Here is a 12,466-nt window from a genome sequence, read left to right as displayed (position 1 = left end):
CCGTGAGTGCCCATACTCGCAATGGGGTCACAAACTGCGACCCACCTCATAAATATTTATGAGGTGGGTCTTTGCGACCCCATTGCGAGTTGCAGAAGGTGTCTGAGACACCTTTCTGCATAGCAAATTGCGACTTGCAATTTGCGAGTCGCACGGACTCGCAAATTGCAAGTCGCAATTTGCTTTTTTCCTACATCTGGCCCTAAGACTCGCAATTTGCAAGTCGCAAAATTTTACTTACATACATCTGGCCCTTAGAGACAACAGGCCCTGTGATCCTCTTCCATACCATTGACCCATTCTAGAAAACCGCACATAAGTATTACAATTTTCACCCTTGCACAGTGCAAATAATTTAATAAAATATATATCAAAGTAACTACTAGTAATTACATGTGAATTATGCCTTTCTTTCTACAGGTGGATTAAATTTGAAGAGAAAGTAGAAGATGGCGGAGAGAGATGGAGCAAGCCCCATGTCACAACACTTTCACTCCATAGCCTGTTTGAACTAAGAACTTGCTTAGAGAAAGGAACAGTTTTATTAGATTTGGAATCAAACACGTTTAAACAAATAATAGGTACGTAAATGCATTCAGGAATCTTCTGTTCAACCATATAATTCTGCTTACATTGGTAAATGCCAGGGAACATGTTAAACAGATGCATTTCCATAAAGTGGAATGATTACAAACATATTTCAGTATGACTATTCATTAAACAGTTATCTCTTCATTTATGTGGACCGATTTGCACATTTAGTAAGGAATCAAGCCTTTTTCCCCAGCGAGTATAAGAGAAACTCGGTGCAGAAGATATACATTAAAAACAAATAACCCACAAAGTGTGAGTTTTTAGGAAAACAAATAAATTATAACACCCTAGTCCACAAATTAAGGAGAAAATATGCACATAATAGCCAGCTATTGGTTAGCATGCCGCTGTGGACTAGATTTTAGTATGATTACGATTACTCCTACTATTTTTCCTTTTCTTGTTGCAGCTGGAGCCAGATTTCTCTTCTCATACTGAGAATTGCTGGTTTTCTGAGGAATTTTAGACACCCCTGCCTAAGTCACATTTTCATGGCATGAAGGACGTTCAGGGAAGGATAGTTACAACATGGTTACAACTTATCCACCAGGATATTTTTGACCAATTTTCTTTTGGAATAATTTTCCATAGCTCCCAAACAACATCTAAAGCACATCCATATTAGATTGAGAGGACGACACTCCTTGCTCCATGAATAACGCTAACGCTGACAGCAGGACACGCATTACTACTACTAATATGGCTGTGTTTTATACCAGGCAAGATCTATGACATATTCCAGTTTTGCTGACAGAAACGTATGCACTGTTTCGACCTTTATAAACATGATCGACGCTATCTATGACAATTCTTTCTTTTTTAAATTTTACTTATTATCACTTTACTTATTTAACAAGTCATTATATTTGACTAGAAAGAAAGACGAGCAAAGGTCAGAATCAACGCAGGACACAGCAACAGTTAGCAATGTTACACAAGGTTCGACAGTTGTATTAGTCTACTGCACAGTTGAATCAAACAAATATATCAGTAAAAATCGCCCCCTCTGCAAATCAAACCATGCCTGTGGCTGTCCGGCATTCTACATTTTTATCTAAACCTTCGACTCTTTAAAGACATAGGGGGTCATTACGACCTCAGCGGTCTTTTCAAAAGACCGCAGAGGCCGTGGGAGACAGAATACCGCCATTGCTGGCGGTATTTCTGTCTCCCTATTATGACATTTCCGCTGGGCCAGCGGACGGTAACAGTGTTACCATCCGCTGGCCCAGCGGAAATGTCACATCAACGTAATAGAGCCGGCGGCAATGCTGATGTGCAGCGGGTGCAGTAGAAATTCGGGCAGTGAAATGCGCAACGGGGCTATGCCTGGGGGCCCCTGCACTGCTCATGCCAAGTGCATGGGCAGTGCAGGGGACCCCAGGGGCACCCCAAGTCCCCTTACCGCCGGCCTTTCCATGGCGGTGTGTACTGCCATGGACAGGCCGGCGGTCGGGGACTCATAATCCCGAGGGCAGCGGTGCATGCACCGCTGCCCTCGGGATTATGACCGCCAGGCGGAATCCTGGCGGCAAAGTGGAGGGGCCGGCGGTATGGCTGTGGCTTTTCCGCCACGGTCATAATTGCTGGCGGAAAACCGCCAGCCTGTTACTGCCAACATACCGCCGGCCGCCAGGGTCGTAATGACCCCCATAATCTCTACCGTCTGTCAGAGTGAGGCTAGTGCAGGTTTCATAGGTCTCACTGTAATGTCCTAAATTGAAGGACCCCTTTACTGGCACATCAGCACCACTCTTTTGGTCAGTAGGAGTGCCATGGCACAGAATCGCGATACCAAACATAGTAGGTCTTTTACAAAGCCGCATATGGTCATCAGTGGAGAGGGAGTCAGTTACATCTCTAACGTTTCTGACAGTATCTCAAAGACCTTATGACTGTCTGTAGAAAGAGATCATAGGGAACAACCATGACAGGTTCAGAAAATCGACATTAGCGAGATGACATGTACAATTGCTGGCATCCACATCGGTCATCTGTATGATGCGGATGAAGTCAGTCCCTTCGAACAACTAGAAGCGGAGTTTGGGCTGCCAGAATCGGAGATACACAGATACTTTCGGGTCTGTCACTGGATCACACATCCTGCTTTCTGACCTGGGGCCCAGAGACTGTTGACACCCTTCGAACAATGGCTTCTCCGGTAGCTCACAGATAAAGGAATGGTGTCTGACGTGTACGCCATCCTCCTCCACGACCCTCCGACCCCGCGACCCTCAGGACAACGTCGCTGGGAACAGGAGCTCGGCAGAGGCATGACACCCACAGAGGTGGGAGGAGATTTACTATAAAGCCTATCACACTGCCCACAATCTAAAAAGCATAGAAACAGCAGTCAAAATCACTACATACTGGTATTAAACACCCATATGACTCCGACAATGCTACTTCACTCGATCAGGTGAGTGTTGGAGATTTTGTGGAGTACAAGACACACTGCTTCACATTCTGTGGGAATGCCCCGGGATTTCTCAGTTCTGGACCTAAGTCCTACAGGATATAGATACTCACCTGAACACCCAGATACCAAGGTTCCCAGCGTACACTATACTCTATCTCCCCAACCCGCTCACCTTCCCACTCAAAACTCAAAGGGGGCACCAGATAGGCCTGGCGCTGTTGACAGCCCACCAAACTATACTCGCACACTGGTTACCACTACGATAGGAATAGAGAAAATCTCCTTGACAAAGGTGTCCCGAGAGAATCCAATAGCGACCTCTGGAGCCCCTTTATTAAGCTGCTATTCCACTAATTCAGAGAGCTGACATGCTCCAGCTTTCTAAGGTTGCTGTGACTGTTGAAGCACTTGTAGTGTGTCCAACATTACAGGCTGCGACGCACTCGCTGTCAGCTCACCCCTTTCTTAACACTCTGCTTGAATCTCCACCAGAAGCAGGGGCTCGGGCTGGGAGTGGGTCTGGGGATGGAAAACTCATCCTGGCACTGGGGTTCTGAGGCATGCTCAACGGTGACCTTTAGAGCTCATCTAGCAAGTAACTACCCTACAAACTAAGAGGATTAACACTCTCTCGTAACACATAATTGCAACAATACTGGGTACGCCCATAGACAGCTATATCGCTTAGGAAATACCACATGTGCTACTGGTCCATACTATTTCTAGGATTAAGCTTGAGTGCCCACCAAGAGGGTGGGCAGGTTAACATTTGTGGGAATGTTTAAGGATGTTACTTTTTATGTTCATGTCCATCACTGTTTTCTGTTGGTATGTGGCTGGTGTTTTTTACCGACCACAACATGCTAACAAAAATATATCAACCATAAACATAGAGTGACAGAAGGATATGTACTCCTTTGACCATTCAGACATGTCAAAGCTTATTCTGACAGAATGATCTGTTTTTCTCTTTGACATGTACTTCTCTTAACCTGGCTACATTTTATATACCAGCACGTGGACTACATCACGTGGCTGACATTACACCTTGAAACTTTACAGCCCCTGGGACTTGACATAACAGGAATTATGACTTTGCATGACAGTCTTCATGATCTATTTCTCTGCTGATGCCTAACTGCAAGTGACATTGTGTTGTTAAATATAAATAAATTACATTTCAGCCTGTCCCTTCATTTAGAAAAATCTACACAAACCACTATGAATGTTTTACAAAGAACTTTTACTTAGCTTCGATTTAGAGGTGGCAAACAGATACCACCAATGAAAGCAAAAGGCCATCATCCCGTGTTTAGCAGGAGAGCTCTCACCAAGGATGATTCCTTTGAACAAGTCATAAGTTCTTTCGAACTCCTCCACCAAATGCCTTTTATATTCTAACAGTTAAAACATTGCCATATAGCCTTCTCCATGTCTCTTTGGTTAAAGTATAACATGTCCTTGTCACATCAACTGTCTTCTTCTTACACAATAACCTGCCCTCCCAATACAATTTTTAGAGTGTAAGCAACACGCCCTTACAATCCATAGTTTATTTTGTAAACATTTACCTGCTCTTCTAATATGTTACTTTGGTTTGAGTTTAAACAATGTGTCAACATGTCCTTGTCACATCTACCATCCTTCTCTACTTCCCCGCAGTCCTCCACTACTTGTCAAAACTTACTATTCAACCGAATTTATTTACTCAGCTGTGACTTGGGTCCATAACTTTGGTTGATTGTAACTAACGATATGGAGATGGATTTCCCCTTACTACACCTGTTTTTGCTGATACACCGCTTTTCAACAGAATTTTAATACACATACTTATTACACATAATGTTAAGCATATCTCAACAATCATAAAACATCCTATGTCAATCTTCCAGCCGCATTGTTTTAGCTAGTCTAAAATTACCAATTCAGAATCAAATCTCAAACGTGATTGGACTTTTCATATTATTCCAAAATCATTCTGTATATCCTCATGATTATTTTTGATATACACACAATAGTCTTTCCCTATGAATGCAGAAACTCCGCCTTTTGCTGCTAGTATATAATCTAGTACTAAACGGTTTTGTAGGGATACCATGTGAATTTGAATGTGTTAATTTCTCTATAGCATCTGTAGTGCTATATAAAGCTTCATCCAAAACCAAAGATAAATGTTCTATGGCGTGTAAAGCCCCATATACACCCTAAATGAGGTATCATTAGTTCGAAATATCTTTCCACTGCCCACACAACCCCCCGCACATCACATATTTTTCCTTCAGGCAGGGTTTCCACCTATTGAACTCCAGGAATCACACTACCCAAAAGCCTAGTTCCTGTCCACTTTGGGAATAAATATCTATGCACTTGATTGCCACAGAAATAATATATTCTCCTAGGAAATAACCATCCTGTTTCCACTAATTGGTGAATTTTGAATAGCAAACCTAGCGCACACATGCTTCCATCTTCCATCTTCCTCTTCTGTTTCTTTTGTCCCCAGATGACCCTGGCATTTGTAGTAAGTCAGTATTAAACGTTTGATGTTGTCACAGTTAGCTTGCCATACAAAAGCCAAGTTCCTACAATTGCTTGAATGCAAAATATTCCTATTGTCGTGAATACATTAAAGTCAGTAGACGCTACTCTGGTGTTATCAGCTATCGAGTACGAGTGTTAGAGCTGAGCATTTAAACTCAGTGAGGTATCTCGTTTCATTGTCATTTTAGTATAGCTAGACAATATCAATTTCCCCTATCTTTCATACACTGTGTGCAAATTTATCTCAAGAAAACCAATTGTGGGAAAAATAAATGCCTGCCTGGATTTGACCCGGAAGCAGTGCTGTTGAGTATCCATGCGATAGGTGAACAGTAAAGTACAGAAGTATAATGTGCTAATATTGGTGATGTCACTGATGATATCATATGTGAAGTGGGGGTGATGCCACTGATTACATAATTAGAGAGGAAATATTTTATTTTATTTGTTGTGTCACTTCTATGTCATGATTGAGGACATGAGCAGGGTAGTTTGATAAAGACGTGTTGTACCAACTCTAAGAAAGAGTGCAAGAGAACAAGAAAGAGATTAAAGAGCTAAAGTGTGCGACGTGTTATTCTTTTATGCAGCCATTTATAGGTCATCACTTGATATCAACTTATGGATTAAGTCTTTATTACAAGATAAAATAACAATTATCCGTGTCCCTTAAGAAATGGTGAATTCTTGATTACAAGGTAACATAATAATTATTTGTTTGTGTGTTTTAAGAAACTGCTGCCAATATTCAGATTGCGAACAACACCTTAACCCCAGAGCTGAAGGAAAAAGTTGTGAACATTCTTCTCCGAAGACACCTGCACCTGATTACAAAGCCCCATCGAATTGCAGCCAGTTCTGGAAAATGTTCTTGTTGTGGTAAGTTGAAGTGAACATTACACACGTTTCACATTCTAAACATAACCTCACAACACACAGAAGAGAAAGAAAACCGGAGTAGGAAAGGAATCCAGGTCCAACCTTCTACTGATCTAAGTCCACACACAGCCCAAAAGTTTTAAGGAGTGGGGTGATTGCAGCTCTCAGTTGGTGAAGTGCCAGTTACCACGTAAGGGAAACCTCTAGAAAAGAGCTCCTTCAGGGAAAATGTATTTTTTAATGAAAGTATTCTGTAAAATGTAGACAGATTTTGATGATTTTCATGAGCGGTGTCCCACATATACCCAGGAAAAAAGGATTCATGAAACAACTTCAAGACATCCACATTAGATACATTTACATAAGATGACTCTCTACTGAATTCGTTTACATACGGTAGCTAGCATAAAAAAAATTACATTGGTAGAGGCCTTCTGAAGCTATGTTGAACTCTACCAAATTTTTACAAACTGAGGCTTGTCAGTGGGTTTTTTACATGAACTCTAGTAATATCAGAAAATATAACAACTGTATGACGTTAGATGTGTGATATCGTTATGACAGTTTTATTAATAATTGAGATAAATATAAATTATCTTTCACAGCAGGTAAAAGAACATCAAAGAACGGATCAGTTCTGGAACTTTCAGACAGTCCTCTTCGAGAACAGGTAACAAATAATCAAAAATTATTACTGATGTAACGGAATGTCAGTTTGAAAAACATGCTTGGGCGCAATGCTTTTAATCAACCATGCAAATATGGCCACTCTTAGATGAGTTGTTCGAAAGATAGACAAAGAATAAGTGTTTTGACTCTAAAGATTTACAACAGGTCATTTAGAGAATATCAGGCTGCCCGACATGCTAGTGAAGACTGGGGCCTGCATGCTTCCGGAGCAAGGCCATCCTCCCTGGTTATAGATGCCAAGCCCTTAAGCCTTCAGTGAAGCCACTTGTCCAGAAGTTAAACTTAAGGCAGAGATATCTGATTTTGTTTTGCCCAATGTAGGAAGCTGGCTCTGTATATACTATATCGAAATGAGAAATAGTGTGCAGAGAGCCCAGGGGTTCCCCAGAGGCTTAACAGAGGCTAAAGTAGATACTACTAATGATCTCTTTTGTGGTAGTTTGGTCGAGCACTTATGCTTATCAGAGGGTAGTGCAAAGCATTTGTTGTACACACACAGACAATAGAAGAAGCACACACTCAATGACTTAACTCCAGACCAATGATTTTTAGAGGGCAAAAATATATTTTCTTAATTTATTTCTAGAACCACAAGATTCAAGTTGCAGGTAAGTACTTCAATAGATTCGTATTTCACACATATGTCAATAGTACTTTGTTTGAAATCGATAATTTATACAGTTTTTGAAATATTGGCAGTTATCTGTTTTAAAAGTTGACAGTGCAATTTTCAGAAACAGTTCCTGGGAGGAAGAAACGTTACTACGATTTACAGCTAAGTACTTGACTTACAGTTCCAGTCTCCGGGGGTTAGAAAGTCCACAGGTTGGGATTCAAGTTAACCCCAAACAGCCATCACCAGCAACACGGGGCCGGCCTGGTGAAGAGGTCAAAGTTGAGGCAAATTTAACATGGGCTCCGATGAAGACTGGGGGCACTCGGAATCAGGACTACCTACAGGTAAGTACCCCAACTTCGGAGGGAAGACCTGGTGGGTTTAGAGGAGAACTGGGGGGCCACATGTAGGTACCAAGCATACACCCTCAGCGGCACTGAGGCAGTTGGGTGCAGGGTGCATACCAGACTTCGGGTTTCCAATGATTCTCTATGAGGGGTCACTCAGATGCTGCAGGCGAGGTCCAGGGGTTCAACTCGGGCAAACCACAGGCTGGACAGGGAGGAGGGGCACCTGCTGAACGTAGCTGCATCAGAGGTTGGGTTCTCCTAGGCCTGGGGCTGCAGGTGCAGTGGTCTTTTAGGCGTTGGATATCTTCGCCTGGAGCTTTCGCTGTCGGGGGGTCCTTGAGATTTCCTCTGCAGGCGTCGTCGTAGAGGGCTGGAGAAGTCAACTTTGGGTGGGCACTTGCTCGCAATCACCTGGTGACCCTCTCTAGGCGGTTGGATCACCTGGACACGGGCCGTGGGCGTCGGGTGCAGATTGGTCAGGACTCACGTATTCAAAGTGGTGCTGGAGTCCTTGGGTGTTGTTTCTTCTTGGACAGGGCTGCTGTCCACAGGAGTTCTTGGTCCTTTTGGGTGCAGGGCAGTCCTCTGGAACTTGGCAGAGGTCACTGGTCCCTCTGGAGGCGTCGCTGTTCTTGTGCAAGTTCTTTGAAGCAGGTGACTGGTCGGTAGGGGTGGGGCCAAGTCAGTTGTCATCTTACTTCTTCTCTGATGGGGGTTCAGCTAAGCAGTCCTTCTTCTTTCTTGTCATGTCGCACATGAATCTGGTGAGCTGGGTTCAGGGAGGCCCTTAAATCCTAGATTTAGGAGCATTTCAGGGGTCACAGTGCAGTAGCCAATGGCTACTGTCCCTGAGGGTGGCTACACTCTTCTTGTGTCCACTTCCTTTGGGAAGGGGGGCACAAACCTTACACTATTGGTCACTGTCCTCCAAACCTAATTGGAGGATTCTGTAGGGAGGGGGTCACCTCCGCTCTGGACACCTTAGGGGTGGCCCTAGCTGTGGTGGTCACTCCTCCCTGTTTTCACTAATTTTCCTGCCGGACGTGCCACCACAAGTGGGGCTCTGTCTGGGGGGTGGGCAAATCCTCTAGCTAGACTCCCCTTGGGCACTGTAACCGGAGGCTTGAGCCTTTGAGGCTCACTGCCAGGTGTTACAGTGTGAAGCACCTTCACCCAGGATAGGCTTTGCTTCTGACCACAGAGAGCACAAAGGCTCTCACCCCATGTGCTCAGAAACTTGTCTGAAAGTGGCAGGCTGGCACAGACCGGTCAGTCCTGCACTAGCAGTTTGGCAAACATTCAGGCGCCATGGTGCATTTTTCAATACCTCCCACACTGGCATCAGTGTAGGGTTATTGTGCTGAGAAGTTTGATAGAAAACTTCTCAGTATTCAACGAAGCCATTATGGAGCTGTGGAGTTCCTAATGACAAACTCCCAGACAATATATATGCAGTATGGTTCCATCACTTACAATGTCTAAGAATGAACTTAGACACTGCAAGGGCATATTGCTCATGCAGCTATGCCCTCAACTGTGGTATAGTGCGCCCTGCCTTAAGGCTGTAAGGCCTGCTAGAGGTCTGACTTACCTATGCCACAGGCAGTGGTTTGTGGGCATGGCACCCTGAGAGGTGTGTCATGTCGACTTTGCCTTTTTCTCCCCACCAGCACACACACAAGCTGCAAAGGCAGTGTATATGTGCTTGGTGAGGGTTCTCCCAGGGTGGCATAAGACATGCTGCAGCCCTGGGGGACATTCCCTGGCCTCAGGGCCCTTGATATCATGGGTACCTTTTACAAGGCACTTAACTGTATGCCATGGGTGTGCCAACTGCAGAAAGAAAGGTACAGATTTTGGGGAAAAACACTGGTGTTGGGGCCTGGTTAGCAGGATCCCAGCACACTTCCAATCAAAGCTGGCATCAACGTCAGGCAAAAAGTGTGGGGGGAGGTAACCATGCCGACAGTGGCCCTTTCCTACACCCACTCAGCAAAGATTTTTGCATTTCAGTAACAAACTCTTAAAGCTGGGGTTTGATACTGAAAAACAAAACACAAATGACCATGATATTCTGGGCGTTTTTCTAAATGCTTTGGGGGTCATCTGTGTTTTTTCCTTGCTCAGGACAGCCAGGATTTTCTGTGTGATCTTGAACAGAAAAAATCTACATTGGAAGCAATGCCCTAAACTGTAAGAACCTTCTGACATACATTGAGGACCTTCTGATATACATCGATCACCTGCACTGTAGCAGATGTGCCATTGATCAAATGTTTCCAACAGCTGAGTGAGTTGACCCTCAGTAGCTAGAAACCTGGTGCTTTCTCCACCCGAAATGAGGCGAGCAAAAACAAAGTTTGGTGAGTGGGGCAGTCACTACGTTTTGGCGGATGCCCATAATCCACCAAACTCAAAGAGACCCCCTTAGTCACTTGTAGCCCATATCTCTAGCACTGCGAACCCATGTTATTTTACTTGAGGTGGATCAATTTTCTCTACATGTATTATGCTAGTATAATCATATCTCTTCAGATGGAATGCTGAGAAAGGAAACCTGTTTTCCTGGTCATTTCTTCCTGTTGTCCTCTATGACATGGTTGTTTTTTTGCTTTTAGAGGCTATCATGCACCACACAGTTAGGGCCCCCAAACAATATACAAATATTAAGGTAGAACATAACAATAGTAGAGTGTACCAGTACTACATCAGTGAACCCTCTCTGTCACATGTGATCAGTTTCACTAATAGAGAAGAGGCTCACTGGTAACCAACTAGCCACTTGGAAAGCCGAGGTGTCAATGTTGATGCTTAACACAGCTGTAATTAAACCAACATTACTATGAAAATGGAAGTTGCATGAGGCATCTTGCCCCCATGATGTTATCACAGGTAGAGAACGACTCAACTTTTCGCACTTGTGCATCAAAACAGCACCATAACTTTTGATTCTGACTGATAAAATGAGAGAATTTGAATTGAAAAAACCTACAGTAAGTGTGAGAACGGTAAATACTTTCAGTACAACACAGAAACAGACACAAGGCAGGTGTAGCACTCACAGAATGGTGCAAAATGGTCACTGTTTAAACATCTGTCTAATGTCTAATGTCACAGACCTTCACACTGAGCTATGAGTGTTCAAGTCCAGATGGACTCATACTCAATAAAAAAAATATATATATATATATATATATTATATACTTAAAAAAAAAAGACTTTTTTTAATCCAACAAATGTATCTCACTCTAATGTATATGAGGTATTAAAGCCTAAAAAACTCTCTCTTTCTCTCTCACTTTTCTTCTCTCTTTCTGTCTCTCTTTCAATCAATTCTCCCACTCACCACCCACTTATGCACCCACTCAAGGCCCACTCAGACACTCACGCATCCATCAAAGACCCACTCAGACCCTCATGCACTCACAGCCCCAGTCAGATCATCACGCACCCACTCAGACCCACTCAGACAGTTATGCACCCACTCTCACACCCACTCAGAGCATCACGCACTCACTAACAGACCCACTGACACCTTGATGCACCAACTCACAGACCCACACACATACTGATGCGCCTACCAAAACACTGATGTATGCACTCTCACACCCAGAAAGACACTCTGACAGCCACTATTACCCCCAGATACAGCCTCTCACACCTATTCTCACACCCAGAGAGGCCACAAACAACTTCTGCAGTGCATGCACAAAGGGTCATGCACAGCATCAGGTTGGATTGTTAGGGGGTTGTCAGCAGGAATTGCTGCAGGCCAGCCCCTGTGGGCAACCTCTACTGTACACACGAGAAGGCCGTGCATAGAGTTAGGTTGCATGCTTATGGGGGCTTAGCCTCAGGACCTGGCCGCAGGGCTGGCCCAGTGGCCAACCGCCACCACGCACGACCAAAGACCGTGTACGGCATTGGTTGGATTAACATATAGTAATAGAAATTACTATATGTTAAAAAAAATATAGAAATTCATGGAAAAAAACAAAGGTTACAGGGATGTTCTAGTTAGGTCCTGAATTTACTCATACAAAACCATGGAAATTCAGCAGTTATAGTTAGAGTTCTTTCAAGTAACTATAACTCGCACCCTAAGGTAACTGTTACTCACGCCTTCACCTTGCACAGTTAATTACTCCACATGTTATATCATTGATAACATCTTCTATCCCACCTTTCATATTATCACTGCAACATTTGCAATAAAATGATTGATCAGACAGCTGTGCGTGGCAAGAGCACGAGTTATAGTTACTGGGGACCAAGAGATGAATGGGAATTGGAAATACAATTATTCATCAAAAAGAATAACGTCCTAGGGCATTTCCTGTGCCTCACATATAAGTGCCTCAGCAGGGCCTCTATTTC

At 43.6% G+C, this 12,466-nt stretch overlaps 1 protein-coding gene across 1 annotated transcript in view; it reads left to right on the top strand.

The window, feature by feature from the left end:
- The window catches only part of SLC4A9 (solute carrier family 4 member 9), a 369,779-nt gene that overhangs the window by 50,878 nt on the left and 306,435 nt on the right, over window positions 1-12,466 (top strand). The window contains exons 2-4 of the mRNA XM_069199298.1: window positions 421-581; window positions 6,287-6,433; window positions 7,039-7,103. Of these exons, the coding sequence (XP_069055399.1) occupies window positions 421-581; window positions 6,287-6,433; window positions 7,039-7,103 (373 nt within the window). The remainder of the gene's footprint in view (window positions 1-420; window positions 582-6,286; window positions 6,434-7,038; window positions 7,104-12,466) is intronic.

This window comes from Pleurodeles waltl, chromosome 7, assembly GCF_031143425.1.
Source record: "Pleurodeles waltl isolate 20211129_DDA chromosome 7, aPleWal1.hap1.20221129, whole genome shotgun sequence".
In the NCBI taxonomy this organism is placed as follows: domain Eukaryota; kingdom Metazoa; phylum Chordata; class Amphibia; order Caudata; family Salamandridae; genus Pleurodeles; species Pleurodeles waltl.
The sequence above is the reverse complement of the archived record's forward strand: the minus strand, read 5'-3'. Positions and strand labels throughout refer to the sequence as shown.